Here is a 22980-nt window from a genome sequence, read left to right on the forward strand (position 1 = left end):
GTGAACCCAGCATTCCTTGGGTCCTTCAAGCACTGCAGCACCCAACCAGGAGCTCCACACGAAGGCTCTTCCTTCCTCTCAAACGCTGCTCGCTGAGTTTTCCCCCTCACGCTCTCCTATCATTCTACTTGAAAGCTCACAAAAGCTTCACGTTTTCAGCTCCCGTGCCTCTTTCATCCCACCAGACCGTAACACCTTCACGGCCAGCCCACACCCGGAGCCCTCGCCCCGCAGCGCCGGGCCACCTCCACCTCCACCTCCACCCCCTCCATAACGGCACGCACATCCGAGCGCTTCCCGTTTTTCGGGCCGCACGGCTGGGGCTCGCACCGCGATCCCATCGCAGCGATCCCATCGCAGCGCATCCCGCACAGCCCCCGCTCCCCCCGCAGCTCCGCGCCCGCGGTGCCGCCCCGCGAGGCGCCGCCCGGCCGCCGCCGCCCCGCCGCAGGCCCGGCCGGGAGGGCCCACAAAGGGCGGCGCGGGCGGCAGGTGGGAGCGGGCCGCAGCCGCGCACTCACCGGAGCCGGGGCGGCGCCGGCCGCCCTCCGGGACGGACGAGCGGGCAGCGGGGCGCGGCCGCCACACGGCGCCTCTGCAATGGCGGCAGCGGCACCCACCGAGGCGGCGGCGGCAGGAGCCGGAGGGGGAAGCGGAACCGCCGCGCGTGGCCACAGCCCGCGAGGGGCGGGGCGCCGCCTACGGGACTACGGCACCCGGCAGCCCTCAGCGGCGCGGGGGCCGACGGGAAACGCGGTGCGCCGCGCCGGGCGGGAAAGAGGGCCGCGGAACGGCGCGCTCCCCTCGGCTCCGCTTTCCTTCCCCACGGCGCGGCCTCGCCGCTCGCTGTCGCGAACGCACCCGGCTCCCGCTTCCAGCCCGCCCTCGGAACGCTCAGCCCTCTGCCATCCTCTCCCCAGGCGCGTCCTTTCACAGAATTACCGGGGTTGGAAAAGACCTTCAAGATCGTCCAGTCCAACCATCCACCCGTCACCAATAGCTCTCACTAAAACATGTCCCTCAACACAAAACCCAGGCGTTCCTTGAACGCCTCCGGGGTCGGTGACTCCACCACATCCCCGGGCAGCCCATTGCAGTGCCTGACCACCCTCAGAGAAGTAGTATTTCCTAACGTCCAGCCTAAATCTCCCCTGGCGCAGCTTGAAGCCATTCCCTCTAGTTCTATCACCGGTTACACGACGCTGCTTTGTTTGTGACGTTAATTTGCAACTCAGAAAGTTTTAACCTCCAACACTTCCCTTTCGTCTTTGCCCAAGAGCTCGAGCTATCACCACCATCTCCCCACTTCTCCCTCCACAGAACGCTCCCACACGGCACAGGACTGCCTCACGGCTCCCCTGCACTTAGCAGTGATCCCTGCAGGACCGGCACTGACGTTCAGCTCCATCGGGCGCAACATCAGGGCACACCTGTAGCTCCTGGTGCCACACAAAAGGCCACTGAAACCCCTCTTGCCCCCACATTCCAGCAGCTGCACGTCAACCTGTTCTGAGGTCGCTGTGTTCAGCACTGACCTTGCTGAGCCCCTCCTGCCAGTTTCTCACCTGAGCACTGATGCAGACTTCTGGCACTGTCACACACACGCACACACACACACACCCCCAGACAAACCATCTTATTGCAAGTGGTAAAATATTTTCAGCTGTCCCAATGAAATGAGGTTCCTTTCACTGGGCTCTGCTGTCAGGCAGCTTTAGCTAGCCTCGCTTTTCAACTGCTATTACCTGACACTTAAGAAACCCTGAGCTTTCAGAAGACAAAGCTTCCAGCTGAGCTAAGCAGCAATCTGGAAGCACTGCCCTTCCACCAGTCGGACTGCTACACAGAACTGCACGGGAGAGAACACGCAGGGACAAACTCAACCCGGGGAGTTACAGATGCCGCTGAGAGACAAGTGTTCAGTACCTATTCACAGTGTCTCTTTTCAGCCCTGCGGCACTGATGTGGTTAAAGAGCTCTCTGCAATTGTTCTCTTTAATTCCTCCCTTCCCCCACACAGATGCAGAGCATGACGCCTGTGAGGTAGTGGATGAAGTACTGGCGCAGCCACCGTCATTCAGCACAGCCAGGGAAAAACAAGAGCCCACTGTCAGAGCACTTGCCAACCTGTCGCGAGCAAAGTCACAAGACGAGCTCTCTATTGAATTCCAGCAGAAGCAGAGGAAGGATGCCCAGGGGATCCTGAAACTACAGCTGGACAGCAATGAAAGGCTGATTCTGCTGGGGAGCAGTCTTGGCTGCATATAAAGGAAGATAGAATTTGAAGACCAGAATGTTCATTAATCTTTCTCACACACACCCTGAAAATCACCTGCTCTTAACTGAGCTCATAAGGATTGAAGTTTTCTCCATCGACAGTCCCTGAGTAAGGTCACAATGCCACCTACTGACGATTGAAAACAGCAACCGAGCTCTGCTAATCTAGAGCAACTCAGTTTTTCCATTAAGTAATTTCCTCTCCATTTCCTTGTATTTATCAACTGCTCTGATGGCTGAATTCAAGTCTTCTAAATATTTGCTTCTAGTTTGTATCTTTTCACCAGCTTTCATCTTCCAAGGTTTATTTCAGCTTCAGATACAGGATGAGATTTCCTTCAGATTTTCTAAGCTCTTTGAACTGAAGGATTTGAGCAAGAGCAGGTAATCCCCCCCCCCCAGTTACTACAGAGTTGTACAGACTGTTTTTCTACTGTTCTACTGTGACAAGTAAGCAAAGAATGCCTCTTTCCAAATCCATGTATCACCCATCTGGCCAGTGTAAACAAACTTCAAATTCAGGAACTTGAAGGATGAGATGTTTCTCATACCCTTGACACCCACCTTCTCAAGTCTGTTCATTTAAATTCAAGAAATACAAACACCTCTGCAAGGAGAAGCACTGTAGCAAAGCAGGCTGAGGCCTAAGCTAAGGAATAGGAGATAGATTTTCCTGCAGCTCCTGGCTGCTGCCGCCTTTGTGCAAGAGAATGACTGTCCCTTATGGCATCTTCATGCATTACCAAGATGTAAGTAACAGTAAAGTTTTGCTGGATGGAGCTCAGTCATTTTGCACTTCTTTATTCCAAGCAGGTCACCAGAGAGAAGTCTTCAGATTTGCATACAGCAACAAGAATCAGGCTGGAACTGAGAATGGTGGCAAGAAGAGTCATGACACACACTAAGAAAGCGTATTGTGTGAGCCCCACTGGGATCTGCAGAATCAATTCTTCATACTCCTACAAGGAAAAGTAAATTGGTTATACACATTTAGCCAGCTTCTGTTTTTTTTGTTTTGTTTTGTTTTTAAACTGCAACTCGAGGGATCAGTAACTAGACTTCTATTTAACTTGGCCTTTGCTAAGGCTTGATTTTGAATCCCAGAAGAAAGCTGAGATGGGACACAGCCTTTCAATTTACTGCCCTTACAGAGAGCCAGTTGCTCTTGTTGTACAAAGCTCAATACATGTATCTACTCCATTTTAAATGGTAGGTGTTTGTATGCTCTGTGTCTTTGTTCTTCCTCCAAGTTTGCCAGCAGAGATGCTCTCAGAATAAGCATTCTGCAGATCACTGAGAAGCCACTTTTCTCCAAGATAAACAACTATTTGGTTTCCCCGTGACGCAGAAAGCTGCAAAACATTTTTGGATGACAGCTGTTTGTATTCTGAAGGTATCTTACATATAGGAAGGCACACACATTACACAAACAAAAGATTTGTTATGAAACAAATTAGTCTTATTTCTGAATCTTTAGACTATCACAAACTGTTCAAGTTTCAAAGGCAGCTGTTGGCCGTACTAAAAATCTAACTGACCTTGGTTCACTTTGAGACTTAGCCAATCTGATGGCAAACAGCAGTGGCCTTTTTTAAGGAGTTATTCCTTTAACTTTTGGTCTTGTGTGTGTTTGTTTTTTTTTTCCCTATTAGACTGCAGCAGAGTTCTCCCATTTTGAACTCATCTGAGAAAACACTGCAGAGGCCATTCTTAATTCAACCTAGTGCCAATTACAGCACTGTCAATTCTAGGACTCCAACTCAACTACTTAGGGGAGGAGGAAAACAAAAGAAAAAATGTAAAGGTGAGGAGAGCAGCCACCACCAAGGGCACAGAACAGCACAGGATGACACCCATTAAAACCAGGTCAGAGAGGAAGAAGGGAGCTTCTATAGAAAGTTACACAATGAGGCTTTTATCAGTTAGGTCCCGTGCTTTGGAAGCTGCTCATCTCAGAAAAAGGCAGCAATTGTTAAGCAAGAGGCAAGAATTTCCTTCAGAAATAGGAACTCACAGGTTGGTGCGTTGCATTGTACCACTGACAGAGGTGGTCCTTATTCCCTGAACAGGGAAATTCCACTTCAGCAGGCTGCCAGCACTCTGGCAACAGGTGCTCTATGAAAGACAGATACAGTAGATAACTAAGGATGAATCTCACCCACGGGCTGTCTGTCTTTAACAGAGCAAAGAATCCATCCTTGACCTGCAGATCTCTCAACTCTAGCCATGCAGTTACAACTTCTAGATTCCTCAAAACTACAGAAGTCATCCTTCCATGTCTTCCTGTTGAACTCCTGTTGTCGCGTACAAGAATTTCCCTATAATACCATAAGTGCTTTTATATCAATAATAAATGTTTTTCTATTCATCAGAATTAAATATGGCGGGAAAAAAATAATGGAAAGATTTCACATTCCTTTTCTCTAACCAAGCAGACTTTCTGCCCTTAGAAAATCATTGCTCAAATAACACCCAAATGAAGATTAAGAAGCTGAAATTCACTAGCATATTTGACTTGGGAGCTAGCAAGAATGACTTCATGAAAGAAAATATAATTTGGGGGGAAAATGGAGGATACAGTTGTTCACATAAAATACTCATTATCAGTGGATACCAGGTTCTCGTTTCAGAAGAATCTGGGAACTACAACCATCATGAAACATGCTTTCTCCCTCTTCTGCCCCATTCAAACGCAAGAAGACTTAGAAACCATTAGAATACTTTGATTAAGCATTTGACCAAGTACTTGACAGTGAATAATTTTAAATACACCCTGCATGGCTTCAGCTGTCAAGAGAAACACTGTGAGAACGCATGGTCTGAATAGCTGAACTTAAACAAACCAGAACCTCACCGTCACAGCAGCAGACCAGTATTTCTGCACTCTTCAGAACAACCAACACATCCTCACTGTTTTCTGCTGGCCGGTGGTACCGCCCATGCACAGGCAGTGCTGTTCTGAAACAGTGCCAACAGTGAGGGTCGGGCTGCAGGTACAGCAGGACAGTAAGGTCTGTAGCCGAGTACTCAGGAGCCTCCACATCAACATCATCAGGAATTAGCACTGCCTGCAAGCAAATAAAGATACAGATATGGCTGCTACTGGAATCAACACAGAAAAGGGATACAGAAAAAAAAAAAAGTACGAACATTTTGTGTATGAATTTGAGATTAAGGAGGTCACAGTCCGCTGCTGTAATCTACTGCAGCATCAGAAGGGACAACTGCGACCCCTGCATTGATCCCTGCCCTTCAGAGTACCGGGGAAAGTCTACTGTTGGAGTTTATTCTGCGTGTACAGGGAGGGTGTCACAAGAGCATACTTTAGACCTCCGCAGCAGACATCTGCAAAAGCTCAGTCACACAAATTCCTCCAATTGATGTTAAGTACTGGTGGTCACCCAAGACATCAAATTCAGGAAAGAACAAAGCATGCTCTAGAGCAGGCTGGCTTTCTAGCTGGCTGTAAATAAACTGCACTCAGCATATGCCTAGAAGACAAACATCTAAAATAAAGTGAGCTGAAGCCCAGTCCAAGGTTATGCTGCAAGTAAGTTTGAACCATTGTTTGGTATAAACTGTTTTATATTACAAAAGTGTCCTGCTAAGAATGGAGCCCCAACGAGTATGCCTGTGTATAGTTTTAGCGTTGTTTCTTGCCATATGTGCACAACCTAAAGAGACACTTCATGGAAGAGGGAAAACCTGGACAGTCCCCATTTAAAATGGGAGAAATGAGGACCAGCAGTAATCTGCACTGGAGTCAAGATCTAGGCATAAATCTCTCAAGCCTTAGTTGGGAAGCTGTGATGAAACAGAAGCTGTGAAGCTCCTCACTCCAAATTCACAGCACGTCACTTAAAGTACATTGGGAAAGCCACTGTTCTGCTCCTTTGAAGACCTTGATACAGAACCTTGGCAGGAAGACTGCAATCACTCCTGTTCTGTAGAGGGTTAACCTTCCTTCTTTTCAGCCTGATTAACTTTTACCACAGTTGCTTATCCAGTGCTCAGCAGAGCTGTAGTAGCTTGCTGGTAAGCACACCTACGTGTAGGAACATCAGCAACCTATGACAAAACACACCCTGCACCAGGTGCTGCTGAGAGCTGCAACGAGAAGCCACAAACGTGATACTGTGCAGCATTTTTCAGGAAAGGGGAACGAGCCACCTCGGTTCTTGCAGCCCTCTGAAGAACACAGATTACAGCTTCCTGAGCAACGTGCTCTTCAGCTGCTGGCAAAACGCAGGCTCAGCCTTTATGTAAGAAGCCCTGAGATGGCTGAGCTCCTGTTCTTACCTTCGTCACGTTGTTCTGCTGCAGCGATGCCAGCTCATAGGGATCCACGTAGACTCCCCGTGGCAGGTGAGTTCTAGCAGCTACCGTGCATCCTTCTGTCCACTGCCCCGTCCCATTCAGCTCCATCTTTACCAGCAGCTCCCTTAAAGCAAACCATGGGGGACAGTGCTGAAACCTGTATATTGAGAGACAACAGAAAAACCTCCGCGCATCACGCTGCCAAACACTCTAAGATGGGCACAGTTGGAAGAAGGAATACATCACAAATACGTGAGAAATGAAACATCCCAGGCTGGACGTGGCTCTGGGCAGCCTGGTCTGCTGGCTGGCGACGCCGCACATAGCAGGGGGTTGAAACTAGACGATCATTGTGGTCCTCTTTAACCCAGGCCATTCTACGATTCTATCTGGGTGCCTCATCCCTGGAGGTGCCCGAGAGGGGTCGGACGGAGCCCTGGGCAGCCTGCTATGGTGGGGCAGACGGTCCGGGCCAGGGGTCGGGGCTGCAGGGTCCCCCCGCCCCACACCGCTCCGTCATTCAGCCGCAGCCCCGAGCCCCGCCCGACGGCTCCACCTGTGGAAGCCCTCCTTCAGCAGCTCCTGCGAGACGGCGCTCCCGCGGCAGGCAGCCTGTACATCTGAAACGGCACAGAAGAGGTGAGTAGCGGCACCGAGAGCACGGCGCGGTAGGCCGGGCCTACGCCGGGCACTTACGGAGGACACAGAGCAGCACAACCAGCACCCGCCGCCACCGCCCGGCCGCCATCTTGGAGCCGCCCCGCGTGGCCCCGCCTCACCTCAGGGCCGGAGCTGCCCGCAGCACCACCTGATTCTTGTGGAGGCCGCGGGCGGCCATTTTATGTCGCGTTCCGCAGGCACTTGGGGCGGACAGCCCGGAGGGGGGGCTTCTGCGGGAGGACCCCTCGGTTACCGCGGCAACGGCTGAGGCCGCCCCGCCCTGGGGGTTGCGGGCCTAGGGGGGCCGGGTCACCGCGCTCGGCGCCGGCCTGAGGAACCTCGGGTGCGTTCGTTCCTCCGGCAGGAACTGGCGGCAGCTCGGTTTCCGGAGATGGGAATTTCCCTCCCACTCGCCCGGCGGTCCCGCTGGTTTGTTCCCGTGTTTAATCCCTGCCCTGGGGCTAGCAGGACGCAGGCCGGGCGCTGCCGCCTGAAGGAGGTGACGCTGTGGTGAGGGTTGTGCTGTGCTGTGCTCCGAGCCGGGCCGCAGGGCAGCATCCCGGGCTCTTTCCATCCCTGTCATTTCCATCTGGCACTAACGGGGTCACAGCCGACGGCAGAGCTGCCATGAGGGGTTCCCAAACGGTCAGGTGGAAAAATGGGCTGCCGATGCCAGCTGTGCTTCCAGTGGTGAACTTTCTAACCTGATTCATTCAGCAGCTGACCAACACGCCGAGACACCTGAGAGTTTTGCAGTCCTTACCTAACAGTGAGCTAATCCCTGTCTGTTCTCCATCCACCATAGGAACACAGCTACAGATCCACTGGGCCAAATGGTTCTTCCCTGCTCCACTCTCTTCTCTACCTCTGAGGTATGCCAAAAGCTCCCTGTTCCTTCCCACTGAACCCACAGGAAAGCTTACAAAATCAAACTTACTGCTCTTCCTCTTACAGAGTTGTTTGGTTTTTTGTTTTGTTTTCTTCTAAAAAAGAAAATTCCAGTGTTTAATAAAGTATGCATGCAGGCTTCTCCCTTGTCATAATAAATATCCCCTAGGTATCATTTGACTGTGCAAAACTGAGCTGGTAGACCAAAAATTTCACTTGTGTGTGATACAGAATCCTGATTCAAAAGCCGAGAGGTGATAAGGATGTAAATCAGCCATTGAGAGTCACCCATGCCCAGCTCAAAGAGCACGTGAGATGTGTTCAAGTTCCCCTGAGGTCTCCCCTGGGGGAGCTGCAGCCTGGTTGTGTGTTTTTATTGAATGTGGGTCACTCTAGTCCCAACAGAAGGCTAACAAGAGACACTCGTGCTTTTTTTTCCCTTTTTTCCCAGTTCTTCAGTGAGTGCTGAAGTTGCTGAGGACTTTTCTGATACAACTGAGCACACTTCAGCCAGCAGCAAGAACTGCAATGACTTGCGTCGCAAAGAAGTGCGGCATTCGCTTTCAGCCTCCATCTGTGATCCTGATCTACAAGGAAAAGGACAAGACTCGCCGGCGCATCATGCCTGTCAGAAATTTCTCCCAGTTCTCAGGTGCATTGTTTCCATACAGCATTCCCCAGTTCCTCTCCACACACAGGGAAAGGAGCAGCTGGTCATAGCACCAGCCAGTGGGGAGCATGCAGTGGGCAGGTTTGGGGTAACGCTGTCTCTCTGAGGAGCCCAGGGCAGCATCTGAACCTGAGCAGCAGTGCTGCTAAACCTGGAGGCCTCGTCTGTAAAGGTTAGGGAGAGGATGATCTCTACTTAAAGAGATTTGCTTGCCTTTGTAATTCTTCAGAGTGGTCTTGTTTTTAGATTGTGGCATCGCTGCTGAGCAGCTGAAGAATAACCCTCGGCACAAAGCTTACCTGGAAGGAGTTTCACTGCGTCAGCTAAAGAAGCTGCACAGTTTGCTGAGAGGCCACTTGAGGGGAGAGAGTCTGGCTGAGAGCCTGGAAAAGATTCAGCAGGAAGAGACCATTGACCCCGAGGAGGACATGAACAAACTGGACGACAAGGAGCTAGCCAAAAGGAAGAGCATTATGGATGAGCTCTTTGAAAAGAACAGGAAGAAGAAGGACGACCCGGACTTTATCTATGATATCGAGGTAGAATTTCCACAGGATGAGCAGCTGGAGTCCTGTGGCTGGGATGTGGAGTCATGTGAAGAAGTCTGATTCCAGATCAAGACAACCATGGGCAGAGACAGATCCCATATTCCTAAAAGAGAACAGTGTCATCCTGCATCCTCCACTGCAGCATCTTCTGTTTGTGCAGTTGATGCTCTTTACACTGGCCACAGAGAATCTGAGGCCTAAGATATTACAGCAGTTTCAGGTTTGTATACATTTTAAGAAGTTGGACTGAGAAAGCTGAAACAGGACAGCTGAACTTGGTGGCTGTTTTTACTCTTTTTCCTATATAAGAGTGCCCAAAATACTTTTAAATAATTTATCTTTCATTTGTTTACATCTCAGTCAGCTCTGGCTGAAAACCTCACCAACATGTTTGCCTGTGATTTCAGCTTTCTCTGAAAATGAAATGTTAATTGGAAGCAATATTACATTTTATTGTATGCGTATGGCATTTTATTACTATTTGTTGGAATGTTAAATATACATTCAGATAAATCAGTGCTTCAATGAGAATATTACTCTCACGTTCCCTCAGTAGAGGTTACATGTGCAGTTTCAGGTTGCACAGGATTAAATCCTTCATTTGAAAGAACTGAATATTTAAAAAACAAGTTAGTCTTGAAAGTATTTTGGAGATGCAGTGAATTCCAAGTGACAAAAGGAGACATTTTCCTTCCTTTCACTAACAGGAATGGTGTTCACCTCTCAGAAAATGTGCTTACATTATTTGAAAAAAATATATATAGATAGTACAATAGGAAGTCACCGAGCCTAGGAGTGGTTTTAGGGTAAAACAAAGACTTTGCCACTGCTGCCTCATCAGACTGCAGTTCCCAGCTCACTCTAGGCAGTGCCAGGGAGGCTCCTCATTATAAACCCTATGTGAGCAAAGCCTTGAGCCAGTGATTGTGGCCTGCAAAGTGACTTTTTAATTGATGATGGTGTAACAGGAGAAAGAAGCCCAGCTTGTTTCAGGCTGAATGTAAAGTTCTAGCAGCAAGAAAAATCCCAGGGTTCATTCACCAGCTGAGGCTGTCAGACCTGAGTGTGGTTTGAGGGCACAGGGCAGCCTGCCACAGAGTCGGAGGACACAAGCATCTCCTTCCTCTGCAGGCCAGGTGCTCTGTGGGTGATTTATTGCATCCTGGGGGGCAGGATGCAGAGCACCACTTGCTTTTGCTCTCCAACAGATGTATATATTATGTCTCAGTGTTCCAGAGATGCCTCCTTCCTGAAAGAAACAACTTTCCCTAAGAAAAAAAATGCTCCCTGAGCAGTGGAGCAGCCCAATGCCTCAGCCTTGCCAATATGGGGGTGTGAAGGGCCAACAGAAATACCTGCAGTGGTACGAGAACCAAATGCTTAGGCCGGCTCTGAGGCATGCTGAGGGACATTTCACCCTGCTTTCTTCTTGGGTCAAGGTTGCTTTTTTTGTGAAGTGGGTTTTAATTTTGCTTGTCATCAAAACTCTGCATTTCATCATTGCTGTGCACACTTCCTCCGGCATACTCATTTATTAAGGCTGCACAGCCCATGTTCTCACCCTCCATGTTTTGCATCTTGAGCAATGCAGGCATCTCCCACTGCCTGAGGATGCTGATTTGTTAAAACCAGATTTTTGCAGTGGCTTTTTGCATGAATATTGCCAAATCTCAGCTACCCTCTGTGTCTGCTCATCCCACCGATTTTGTGTCCTGCTTGCCCGCTATCCAGACCATGACAGCCTCACCTGCCTGCAAGAATAGAGGTGAGGATGGTGCACATCTGCATCCATATACCAAGGCCAGAGCTGGCAGAGAGATACCAAAACATGGCTGTAGTGCCTGGAACCAGTGGGAGCAGCTGGAGGACATCCCAGGGCTGTCACTGTAGATCTCTACTGTCTCTTGGGTGAGCTGCTCAGGAGCAGAAGAGTGGCTGAAATAGGCTGAAGGATCCCCTAGCCGGCACCTGATCTTCTTTTGGCTATTTCTATCTGAAATAGGGCCAAAAAAATGGCCACGTGCAAGGGTGGATGTGATAGCCTTCTCCAAATCTTCCTGGTGCTGTGCCTGGCTCTGCTTCTGCAGCATCCCCTTCTGCAGCTCCACGCTCAGAGCTTGCCCCGTTCAATCGCAAAGCACACGGCAACCAGGAGAGATAAACAGATGAAACAACGTTACCAGAAATATAATTTATTCTTGTGTCTTTCGGCCAGTACTGTTCATCACTGAGGTTTGAGGTTCTGTCTCACTGGCACAGCAGGCACTGCCAGCAGTGGTGCCACCACCAGTGCAGTGTGGGACAGGGACTGTGCTGCTGGGGGAACGGTCACTGTCCCAGTCCTTCTGTTCTTAGTGGTTTACCCTAAGGCTGAAATTTCACTGACAGATCCAGTGAAATAGATCTGCCACTCTTCTCTGTTTCACCTTTTCACATGGGGATTGCAGCCCTTGCCCTTTGAAACACACAGATGTGAAACATTCACCATGGAAGTTCACCTGCACAAGTGCCAGTTTTGTGGTGTTGGCCTCTGGGCACATCTCTGTGGTTACGTATGGAGGGTGACCACAGCGGTGTGAATAAATAAAAGCAAGCACCCAGACAGCCCAAAACGCCACTTCTGGGCCACCAGATGGATGCAAGTTCTCAATCCCCCACCTGCTTGCTCACCTTCACTCCCAAGAAGGCCCTGCCTCCTCCTCAGCCATCAGTACGGGCTGGACACCCCGCACCGCCTCTTCACCATTTTCAGCAGCTTTGGCTTCAGCATGAGGAAGACCACAGTGAAGGCCACCAGCAGCGTCAGGCAGGTGGGCAGGGTAAGCACCAGGTAGAGCAGGGCCATGTCGGCCGTCCGCCAGCGGCAGTCCCGCAGGACGGGCTCGGGCAGCACCCAAGCATTCAGCCGCTGCGAGTCGTAGTTGCAGGTCACCTCATGCTTGTCGGGGACAAGTAGGTGCTCCATGCTCTGCAGGGCCTTCCACCAGCCCAGCGTGCAGCAGTTATAGGGGTTACGGCTGAGGTAGAGCTCCTGCAGGCTCCTCCCCAGCGGCCTCCATGCCACGTCCGCGGGCAGAGCCGTCAGGCTGTTGTCCCGCAGGTCGAGGCTGCGTAGCTTCAGTGCGCCCAGCGAGGTGGGGAGGGCGGTCAGGGTGTTCCCTGACAGGTCCAGTCCCACCAGGCTCTGGAGGGCAGAGAAGTCCGCCGAGGTGGAGGAGAGGTTGGTGTTGCGGAGGGACAGCACCTGCAGCGTCGCAGCCAGGTCCCGCAGCCACCCCAGGTCCCCTGACAGAGCCTCCCGGTTGTCAGAGAGGTCCAGATGAGTCAGGGCCGTCCCTCGAAAGGGGTGGCCGCCCAGGTCCCGCAGACCACAGCCGGCCAAGGAGAGGCGGGTCAGGGTGGCAAGGCCCCTGATGTCCACGCAGGGAGCGCTCCGGCCCAAAACAGCCGGCTGGGGACACAGGTCGAGGCGGTTGTAGCTGAGGTCAACTGTAGTGATCTGCTTTGTGTGAGTGAAGATGCCGGCAGGAAGCGCCCGCAGCATGTTGGTGCTGAGGTTGAAGAGCTGCAGGTTGGGCAGGGCGGGCCCAGCGCCCACATCCTCCCACAGCTCTGTCAGCAGGTTCTGGCTGAGGTCCAGATCTGTCAGCAAGGCCAAGGGGTCCCACTCCGACAGGTGGAAGGTCTCCAGACAGTTCTGGTTGAGCTTCAGGTGGGTCAGAGCGGGCATCTTGGCCAGGAAACCCTCCGGCAGGTACCAGAATTGGTTCTGGCTCATGTCCAGGAGGCGCAAGGAGGAGAGGTTGCTGTAGCAGACCTCATCCCACAGCTTGACTGTCGTGATGTTGGTGGAGTTGCCATCGATAAGCAGGAACTGCACGGTGACATTCTCCAGGGACGTGCCGTTGGGGAGAAGCTGGTAAAAGCTCATCTTGTTGTCCTTCAGCAGCAAAGAGTGCAGCTTGCTCTGCCGGGGCAGCACGGGGAAAAAAAGGAGCTGGTTGTGGGATAGGTCCAGCACCTCCAGCTCAAAGAGGTCGTCACTTTCCAGGGCCAGAAACCACTCGATGATATTGTAGCTGACATTGAGCACCCGGAGCTGGATCAGGTTGAAGTCCACAATGCATGTCATGTAGTTGTAAGCGATGTTGAGCCTCTGCAGCCTCTGCAGCCCTTCAAAAGCTTGGTCAATCTCAAAGATGTAGTTCTTCTCCAGGTTCAGCTCCAAGAGCTGCGTCAGGTTGGTGAAGACAGAAGAGTCCAGTCTCATGATGACATTCCTAGCCACAGACAAGGACTCCAAGGAAGACAAGTTGCTGAGCAAAACAGATACCATGCCCTCAGTGAGCTGATTTCCAGCTAGATCAAGCGTCCTCAAGGCTGGCAAAGCAGAAAGAGCAGCTGCTGTTATTAAGTAGTTGGTGAAGAGAAGGTTGTCTGCCAAGGATAGTGCGTGGAGGCCCTGGCTGCCCAGGAAGGCACCAGGCTCGATGAGCTCCATTCGGTTTTTGGTCAGGCTGAGGTGCTTCAGCTGGTGGTATGAGAGCAGAGAGGCACGGCCCAGGACCTGGATAGTGTTGTCATCCAGCAACAGCTCTTCAATGTCACCTTGCAGATTTCTAGGGACGGATCTCAACCATTTTCTCCTGCAGTCTGCAGTGCTCTGCACCTACAGCAAGAAGGGGACATGCAACACCTCACTGTGAGGCATGAGATGGGGAGATGATAAGTCTGGGGATAAAAGTGAGACGGAGCTGATTCCTCAGGTAAAGCCTCATTGTCCCACTCCAAACCTTAGCTCCAGTGCTAGGCCAGCAGTTGGGAGGGGGAAGCCTGGAGAAGCTGAGGTGCCCAGAGCTTGTAGGGGAGAATCAAGAGGTCAGAAAGGCAAGGATTTGCAAGAGAGACGACTTACATGCTCACAACCACCAGGAGACATGGCCCACGCTGCGCCCGCCCCATCTCCCCATCCTACTGCCAGAAGGACCAGGAGCAGGGAGAGAACAGGCAGCGGGGCCTCCATCTCAGCAGAAGCTCTTCTGTGGGGACAGAAAAATCAGGAGCTGCATCACAGTCAGCTCAGCAGCATCCCCAGGGCTCCTAGGACAGCAGCGGTCACTCTTGCACACCTTCCTGCTCGCAGCACTTGGCCACCACAAGCTGCCCAGCTAACACCCACAGCACAGGGACCCCCATGGGACAGGAGAAAGCAAGGGACAGGGCGGCACACACGGAACACCGCTCTGCAAGGCAGATATCACCCAACTACAGCCAGCCTTCCCGGAGCTTGCAGCCTCCTCCCCGGTGCCAACACTCCAATCCCAGCACTATCTGGGGAAGTGCTGCTTTTCAGCACAAGGGCCCCTGTTGCTTATTTTGTGAGCCGGGAGCTGCCAGCATTTGCATCTGGGGTGAAAGCTGAAGCTCAGGCAAATGAGCAACAAGGGCTTGCCGAGGGCTCGGCCTTCTCATAGCTGCTGGTGCTTGAAGAAGCTTGAAGAGGTTATTTTTGGCAGCTTGGGGAGCCAGAGCCTCATGGCTGGAGGTAAGCCAAGGACACCTCCTGGGTTATCTCTGTCTGTGGGACAGCTGAAAGAAGGAAGCCGATACCAAATCCAGGCGGGACTGGAGAAAGACCCCTTTCTCTAGGTGAAAGCTAGCACCCCTCTGAGCCTTCAACCTCCACACCAGGTCCTTGTGGTGTCCCCACTGTAACACCGCTCCCCAAAAACCCAAGGGTTTCAGCTCCAGCTTGGCAGCAGCACCCAAACCCCTTTTCTTCTCCCCCACCACTGCCTTGTTGCTGTCCGCTTTGGCCTCCCCTCTCCATCCTCCCATGTTTTTGGGGGGCAGCTACTCACCTCCCGTAGCAGCGCGCGGGGCCTGCAGCAGCTCATCCTGCGGCCCGCAGCCCCTCCACTGCACTGGGGGGTTCTGTGGGGGCCGGATGCAAACCAACAAGGTGTTCTCCCACCCACTTTCTGCTGAGCGCTAAGATGGGCTTTGCGGAAGGAGCGAACGGAAACTGCAGTCACATGGAGGCAGAGAGCGCGGCGAGGCGTTCACACCCTGGGTCGTGCACCCGCAGGCAGCCCCAGCTGCAAGGAGGAACCACGGGGTGGGGGCTGTGGGCAGGGCCCCAGAGCTCAGCGGGACCAGCCTGAGGCTGCTCGTGGTGGTTGAGTTCAACCTCACCACATTTCCTGCAGGGGAAGAAAAAGAAAGGGACCAATACCGTTCTCAGCATTCCCAACCCAGGCTCCCAGATGCTGTGGAGTCTGCCTCAGGACAGCAACACCCAGCCTCCTGCAGTGCCCGGGTGAGACTGGGATGCTCAGGGTCCTCTGTGACTGCTCAGGATTTGGGCAAACGCAGCACCTGGGTGCAGGTCCGCGCCATCCCAATGCAGGAAGCTCCCAGCCAACGTGGAAGTCAATGTGAAGCTGTGCTGGACAGCTCCTGCCCTCCTTTCCCACTCCTTTCCCAGTGTGAACCTCCTCAATCCCCCTCCCAGAGACGCTGCTGTCTGGGTGACCCCAACCCGTTGGACATCTGCTCACAGCAGCTCCCACACTCCTACAGCCAGCATACATGACCTGGGAGATTTTTCTTTTTTGCTTTTACCCTGAATTTCATTTCTTCTCTGGAAGGAGGCTCGATGCTCCCACATCACTCACAGAAAAGGCCCCATGGTTTCATTTCCTGCATTTTCAAGGAAGTTTGAAGTCTAAAAATCAAGAAGGAAAAGAGAGAAGCACTCAGCGTTCAAGCGAACCAGAGCAGATGTCAGAAACTCCGCAGTGTGGCAAAATTCCCAGGGTGTTACTCAAGGTTACCAGCACCAGCAGACCTCTCCTGGTCCCCAGCCCATCACAAGGACGCTCACCAGAGGGAGAAGGGCAGGAGTTGGCAGGGGGTGGCCTCGGGGCTGGGAGGTCCCGCGGCGTCCTCACCACACATCATCCTTGGAAAGACGGAATCTGGAGAAGCTTAAAATGCTGAGTATTGCTTCGCAGGGCAGACTGCTCAGAGTGGAGTATGGAGCTTGCTGGCTCATTCGCCTTCGCAGGTTCTCACACCAACAGCTGCAGTCACCTCGGGGAGGTGGAAGGAAACAGCCCAGCAGAGTGAGCAGCAGCCCAAAGGGAACCAGGCAAGCCACCAGCATGAGCAGCTGCGAGCACAAAACTTTCAGGTTGGGAAACAGAGGCTGTTTGGCTGAGGACATGGCCTCCAAAGCAGAGTGACTGTGAGAGAGGATCCTTCATTTAACCCAGGGCCCAGAGGGAAGGCAGAAATAGGTCTCAGTAGAAAGCAAAAGGCCATTTCTGGAAGCGTGGGGTGGGCAGGAAGGGAAAGAGGGGTGCTGGTCAGCAGCCTGGCCACATCCACTTCCCAGCTCCCACACCCATGCCTGGACTGGCTCCAGCACTGCGGTCTGCACTCTTCCGTCTCCCACCTCCACCAACATAAGCAAGGAGGAAGTGGGCCAGGGAGCAGAGAGCCACAGAAGCCACCTCGTTTCCCCCATGCTTCCCCAGCGGCCAGCACGAGGGCTCAGCACCGCAGACCTGAGTGCTGATGTGGATGCTCTGCAGAACTGCTCACAGCGCACCTGTGGGAGCAGCGAGAAGGGAGAACTGCTGACCCTTCCCCTCAGATCTCTGCAGGAGCTGCAGGCCTTGCAAGTGAGCTGCTTACACCCACGGTTTGCTGTTTGCTTGCACGTTGCCCACGCTTCCTCATAGGGCTGCACGATGTGGACACACTGATCTCAGCTGGCACTGATCTCTGTGGCACTACCCCAGCACATTTACCCACAGTTTTGGCATAAACTTGTCACAACCAGAAGCTCTGAATTCACCCAAAGGAGGAGGTACTGGTGAGGGACTTCATGACATCACCCAGCAATGCACACTGGCACGACCCCAGCTCCCCTCCGCAGTCCTTTCCAGCTGCTGTTCTGCTGAAGAGAAGTGAGAAATTGTGTCATTAAAGCAAAGGGAAGCGAAACCATCTCAGCTCTTGACAGAGCATGTCCTCTCTCTGCTCTCCTACTGGGCATATTCCTTGTCTAATGTAAGAAAACAGAGCAAACCGCCAGGTCAGGGGCTCCTATTTAACAAAGCCCAATCTGAAGTGACACCATCAAACCTCAGAGCTCATCCCTGCAGTCACAAATGGAAAAGGCTCAGCTGGGCTTTTGGGTCTCAGTTTGAGATTGTCCTCCTCCTAGACACAAAGACTCAGCACAGGAACAAACGAGGGGTAAAGCTCAGGGAGATGTGTCAATGAATGCAGCGGATCCTCCTTTCCTATGCTCCACTGGGAGTTGGCCCCTTTTCCCAGATAACAGCGATAGGACAAGAGGCAATGGCCCCTAAGTCATGCCAGGGGAGGGTCAGGTTGGATATTTGGCACAGGCTGCCCAAGGGGGGGTGGTGGTGTCACCCTCTGTGGAGATGTGGCACTGAAGGATGTCATCAGTGGGCATGGTGGGATGGGTTAGAATTGAACACGATCTTAAAGGTCTTTTCCAACCTTAATGATCCTATGATCTTCACACTGAGAAGAGCAGCTGAAAGTCTTCATTTAACAGCTAAAGGTGAAATACAAATATCTCTGTTTGTCCGCCAGACTCACCAGGGCTCAGGTGACCATCTCACATGGGATCCAGAGAAAACCATTCAACCAACCGAGCACAAAACCCAACAGAAAAACTAACAAAAACCCAGACCGGTGCCCAGGGAGCGGTGCAGCCTCCTCTCCCCATCCCTTCTTGGCCTCATCTGGACGCTCACTGCCTGCTGCTGAAAGAGACACAGAGGCTGCAAAGCTTTACCCACTGCAGTACTCAGGATACCACACAAAAACAATTTTGGTCAATATCTTTTGCCTTATTGGCAGGTTTGTCCAGCACTCAGAAACACAAAGTTACATACTGATAGCCCTCAAGAAAGCGGACAGAGCCCATCTTCACGATTACTACTTAAAAGCTGTTGGTCTCCTAAGCATAGGATGCTGAAGGAACACTCCTTGCCCCCACCTGCAGGCTCTCAGCTCCCAACCACCGACACCTCCCTAGCAGTGGAGGTGCAGCCAGCACCGTGGTGAATGGGCAGCAAGGATTTGTGGCTGGAGCGCAACCCAGCTCCACTCTCCCTTATTTGATGGGTGTGGGGAGGGAGCACACACAGCACCTGCTCACCTACATGGGTTGCAAACAGGTCTGTGCTTCTGTTATCGATCAGCTTTGTCTTGCCTCCATTCTCAGCTCACCAGTTGCAAACTGGAGCTGATGGGTTGATCCAAACAGACACAGCAGGTACTGGGGCTGACTGTGTGTCTTACTGCTGGTCCGTACCTGAGTGTAAAGGCATGCAAGGGAATGATATTGTAGCTGTGGCATACACACTGTTGTAAAACAGCTGTTTTCTTATCTGCCTCCGGCTTTAATGCATACCTCTAAGGATGTGAAGACTCCTGTGAAAATGAGAGCAGGTTCATGACCTGAAATCGTAAGTTCAAGAAAGGATTAAAAAAATAACAAATCACTTTGCCAAACACACAGTGAAGCACCTGGGGACACAGCACAGGTACTGAGCAACAAAATGCTGCAGGCACACCAAGGTCCCAGGGCAGCTGGTCCTTACACACCCTCAGTGCTGCTGTCTGGATGAAGTAAGGTGAAGTTGAGCTGCAGAAGCCGGGAGCTCGCAGGAAGATCAGGCACTTCACACAAAAGACAAGAGCAGACAGGGTTACACCTCTGTACTTTCCTCCATTCAAACACTGCCTGCAGGTAAACACAGAACCAAAGAGCCTTTAACAATAGAAGAACAGTCTGGATTAAAAGTCAAAATAAATCAAGCAAACATGAAACAAACCCAGCTAGCTTGCAACAGATTTGCGAGCGCAGGCATGGCAGGAAAGACACCTTGTTCTTGTGGCTTGCAAAACTGCAGAACAAGCAACACTTGTAATAATATACAGCAAGTTCTATTTTAAAATCCTCTTTCAACCATTGCTGTTGGATGGAATACATTCAATTGTCTTTTGATGGCTTCACTTTCGACGACCAGTGTCAGAAGCCTGAAGGGATGGAATCAGTGTGTGACACAGCAGAACAGATCAATGTGGGACTGACAGTACTTGAGCCCCCAAAGCTCCTCTGCCTCTGCAAGTGACCTTGGGCTCCCCGCTCACCCCATAACCTAAACTCTAACCACAGGGCCAAGAGTTCCAATGAAGAAGTATATCTCAAAAGTGATAAAAAAAACAAAAGGAAAAGGGGATGTTGAATACCAGTAGAGGTTCTGCATAAAGCATTAATGTTGCACTGGTGCTACTGCAGCACTGTTCGCTTTGCCCTCTGCTGGGAGGTGTGAGAATTCGTGCTGAGCTCACAGCATCCCCAGAACAGAATGAAAAGCACTACGTTAAGGAGAAATCAGCAGATTCAGCATCGTCTGAAGGAAAAGCCTTCGGTATTCATTTACCACTTCATTAACGCTCCCTTTCAACTAAATTAGACCTTAGTGCCAGGTAGCCTAGGATAATTTCGATAAAACAAACACGTCATCCTCCTCACCGCTTAAAAACTCATTTTGTCACTGTGAAAAGGAACGTAGAACACATCTCAGCAATGCAGTTCTCTGGCTGCAGATTTCACAGCACTGTCTGCTCTATGCAAGAGCCAGCCCTGAGCCAACACAGAGCAGCACGTGCAGCACTCATGGCCATGTTCCTGCCGGTATCCAGGGCTATTTATAACATGCCAGCCTTTTGGAATTGTGGAATACGTACTTGGAAGCAGTCAGATCAGCAGGAAGTTCCTTCCTATGCAGAGGCCGAGGAGAGGCAGATTCCATAGGCTAACAAAGGGAGAGAAGAGGAAGGGAAATAAACCACAATCCCTAACACCTGAGGAAAGGGAGCACTTTCAAGTCCTGAACTTTTGGCAAAGTGTAACGAACCAGAAGCTTACCTCCAGTTAAACAGCTATATTCCATCTCGCTGGACAAAAAATATAAAGCTCACACAGGTAATAAGGTCAAAATGAGAAGAAATTTAAAGACTTGGCCAAAACTGAGATATCAGTATGGAAATGTGAGGGCTCAGGAATCGCTGAGGGCTGGTTGCCTCTCATACAGCTGCTCTTACATCTCTTTTCTCTAGGTGTGACCCAACTCTTTCCAGGACAAATGTTATTTTAATTCACTGCTGCTGTCATCATCTCTGTGAAAGTGGAAGAGCGAAAAATAGAGAGAGCCATCTGGAAAACACATCCACATTTCAAGGAAATTCAGAAATACAGCTCAGCAGGACAGGGAGAGAAAATCTAACGTGTTCCAGTCGGCTGTGGGACTCAGAGGCAGAAGAACACAGCTACATCCGCAGCAACAGAAGCTCAGCCTGTGCACGGACACACGGACACAGCCCATCAGATCACAGCCATCTGCTCCCCTTTCATCACCTGAAACGTGGCCAAAAATTACAGCAGCAAATGGCATTTGCTCACAGCAGACTCATACAGACTCCCAGAAACGCATGCACCACTGCTTTTTAAGTAGAAAAAATGCTTTAAGAGAAATTTCCCCAACAGAGTGAGTTGTTTCCCCACTGATGAAGAAATACCAGATACCCTAAAGGACTGTGAAGCCTACACATGACTGATCTATGCAAGCTATGGGCAGCTGATGTTTCTCTTGGCCAAAGCAGTCAGATCACACACTGGGGAAGGGAAAATACTCCTCGCAGTTGTTCACTTGACTCCAAAGTAACTCACAGAATCCCTTTTTTCCAGCACATTTTCAGCTAACCAACATCAGACCTCTTCTCTTCTGAACACACTCATGGAGACATCAGCCAAAAGCTCAGCACTTAAAAGCAAATTCTCAATGATTTTGGAAAGTGCCTCAGAGCTCCCGACCACAACACAGTCTCCTCTGGCTATTGATTATGGCTGCTCCAACTTGCACAGCATCTCAGCCCTCTTTTGTTGTTTGTTTTCTACATGATCTGCCATGTGTGGTTGGGTTGGAGATCTTGCCCCAGCCTGCAGCCTGTTGCCACAGCTTCAGTTACTTTTCCAGCTGTGGTTTGGACCACAGCCATACACATGCATTTGGAAATAGATCACTTTGAAAGCTCCGTGAGCTACAATGCCATTTCTTACCCCCACAAGCTACCAAGAGCACATCTGAGCTCTCCTTGGTGCCTCCCATCTAATGAAACCATGGTCCTTGTGTGAGCTACACCCACAGACTGCATGAAGCCCAGGCATTAAATTTGCAATTGATCTGCTTTGGCAAATCAAGAACTTGGTATCACAAGAGTGAAGTTCATGTCTACGGTCTGCGGACCTCGTGCAAGATGGAATTCCTCTTTGCTGAACGTGGAAAAGGCAGAAAGCTTGCCATTGGGACTGAGAGCAGAAAAGGGGTATTTGCGTGGCTCGACTGCTCTTCCATTGTCCCCTAGCAGGTACACAGGCTCTGTGTATGTTTAAATCATGTCACACAGAGCATATCACTACATGCTTCTGCACACAGGTGGGAATGAAAAGCAAAACCACCAAAAACAGCACATAGAAGCCACTCTGCTCAAAGCAGCAGCAGAAACGCACTGGGTGCCCATTCCAAGAACTTACCCAGAACAAAGCAGCACAGCTCGAAGCCAGCCCAGCCCAGCAGAACCTAACACAGCATCTGTGCAAGCACCAAATGAATCCCAGGAGGCACCACCCACTCTAGGGGTCAGTAGTTCTTACAGTTAAGGCTGGAAAAGCTGCAAAGGAAGAAGAAAAAAAAAATAAGCAGGAATACCTCAGCATAGGGTCTGACTACACATATTAAATCCTACTCCTGCTAGATCCTCATCACACCAAAACAGTCCTAGAAAGGGGATAGGAGAAGGATTAGGAGAGCCGCAGGGAGGAGCACACTGGGTGCAGTGTGCAGGGGAGAGGAGAGCTGCCTCCCACATTCCTTGTTCTCCTGCAAGATAAGATTGTGCAGGCTGCCAGACCCCCCTGCCTTGTCCCCTCCCGTGCCCAGAACTCAGGTCATTGACTGAAATCACTGTTCCAGCTGTGTGAATCTGGTCAGTACTCTAAACTTCTCCTGTAAACCCCCTTTTTCCCCTCCCCAAACACAGTCTGGATGTCTGCTTCCTTTTCAATACTCCAAGCCTGAAGCATAGAAGATGAATAAAAATGGTTTCGAAACGATTTACCAAGTGGGAAGAGCTGCAAGCAAACAGCTGTCTGGTTAGTCAAAATATATTGGTGGAGAAGAGATAAACTGGAACTGGTAGCACAAATATCCTAAATTGTTCATACCTAGGTCTGCTAGCTCCTCCTCCCTCAGTGTAATTTTTAAGGACGGTGAACAAGAAGTCAAAAAGCACCTTCCAAGGCATCTCCTGCAGCAGCAGGGCAGCACTGGGCACAACAGCTCCTCTGCTGCCCAGCAGCTCATACTGGAAGACCTCTGGCTGTGAAATGGCGTCATTTGATGAGCAGAGCTATCGAGCTCCCTGTAACCACCCTCGAGGTTCTCCCTGAACAACGCAGCAAATCACACAGCCCCAGCACCACCACCTTCCTCAAGATAAGAA

The 22980-nt window shown here is 51.3% G+C and overlaps 4 protein-coding genes across 21 annotated transcripts in view; 1 reads left to right on the top strand and 3 right to left on the bottom strand.

Moving 5' to 3' along the window:
• The window catches only part of PAK2 (p21 (RAC1) activated kinase 2), a 39082-nt gene extending 38369 nt beyond the window's left edge, over window positions 1–713 (bottom strand). For 3 of the 4 annotated variants that reach the window (XR_014885440.1, XR_014885438.1, XM_085232772.1), the window contains exon 1: window positions 522–713. The gene's annotated coding sequence lies outside the window, so the exon portion shown is untranslated. The remainder of the gene's footprint in view (window positions 1–521) is intronic. The other variant, XR_014885441.1, reaches the window with a different exon arrangement.
• Window positions 714–2565: 1852 nt separating this feature from the next.
• Window positions 2566–7449, bottom strand: PIGX (phosphatidylinositol glycan anchor biosynthesis class X). 2 transcript variants are annotated; one of them, XM_010716542.4, is made up of 6 exons: window positions 7291–7449; window positions 7151–7214; window positions 6577–6751; window positions 5132–5345; window positions 4292–4392; window positions 2566–3236 (listed from the first exon to the last, which is right to left on the bottom strand). In XM_010716542.4, exons 1-6 carry the CDS (start codon window positions 7340–7342, stop codon window positions 3078–3080), a joined length of 765 nt encoding a protein of 254 aa, XP_010714844.1. In that variant the 5' UTR covers window positions 7343–7449; the 3' UTR covers window positions 2566–3077. The 2 variants fall into 2 exon arrangements, with proteins under 2 accessions (XP_010714844.1, XP_003209051.1); XM_003209003.5 differs by having other exon boundaries at window positions 6577–6718; window positions 7291–7448.
• Window positions 7450–7460: 11 nt separating this feature from the next.
• Window positions 7461–9873, top strand: CEP19 (centrosomal protein 19). Of its 4 annotated transcripts, none has more exons than XM_010716541.4 (4): window positions 7461–7597; window positions 8060–8126; window positions 8594–8794; window positions 9059–9873. In XM_010716541.4, the coding sequence occupies exons 3-4, from the start codon at window positions 8671–8673 to the stop codon at window positions 9418–9420; spliced, it is 486 nt and encodes a 161-aa protein (XP_010714843.2). In that variant the 5' UTR covers window positions 7461–7597; window positions 8060–8126; window positions 8594–8670; the 3' UTR covers window positions 9421–9873. The 4 variants fall into 4 exon arrangements, with proteins under 4 accessions (XP_010714843.2, XP_010714841.2, XP_003209052.2 ...); XM_010716539.4 differs by having other exon boundaries at window positions 7525–7764; XM_003209004.5 differs by having other exon boundaries at window positions 7525–7753.
• A 1663-nt stretch (window positions 9874–11536) lies between these two features.
• Window positions 11537–22914, bottom strand: NRROS (negative regulator of reactive oxygen species). Of its 11 annotated transcripts, none has more exons than XM_085232748.1 (9): window positions 22013–22654; window positions 20167–20234; window positions 19248–19319; window positions 19018–19156; window positions 18824–18870; window positions 16247–18724; window positions 15222–16087; window positions 14276–14399; window positions 11537–14029 (listed from the first exon to the last, which is right to left on the bottom strand). In XM_085232748.1, the coding sequence occupies exons 8-9, from the start codon at window positions 14381–14383 to the stop codon at window positions 12068–12070; spliced, it is 2070 nt and encodes a 689-aa protein (XP_085088874.1). In that variant the 5' UTR covers window positions 14384–14399; window positions 15222–16087; window positions 16247–18724; window positions 18824–18870; window positions 19018–19156; window positions 19248–19319; window positions 20167–20234; window positions 22013–22654; the 3' UTR covers window positions 11537–12067. The 11 variants fall into 11 exon arrangements, with proteins under 11 accessions (XP_085088874.1, XP_085088873.1, XP_085088868.1 ...); XM_085232747.1 differs by having other exon boundaries at window positions 20348–22654; XM_085232742.1 differs by lacking the exon at window positions 19248–19319 and adding an exon at window positions 22703–22914 and having other exon boundaries at window positions 20167–22149.
• Window positions 22915–22980: the final 66 nt, after the last annotated feature.

Source organism: Meleagris gallopavo, chromosome 11 (assembly GCF_905368555.1).
Source record: "Meleagris gallopavo chromosome 11, MGAL_WU_HG_1.1, whole genome shotgun sequence".
NCBI lineage: Eukaryota > Metazoa > Chordata > Aves > Galliformes > Phasianidae > Meleagris > Meleagris gallopavo.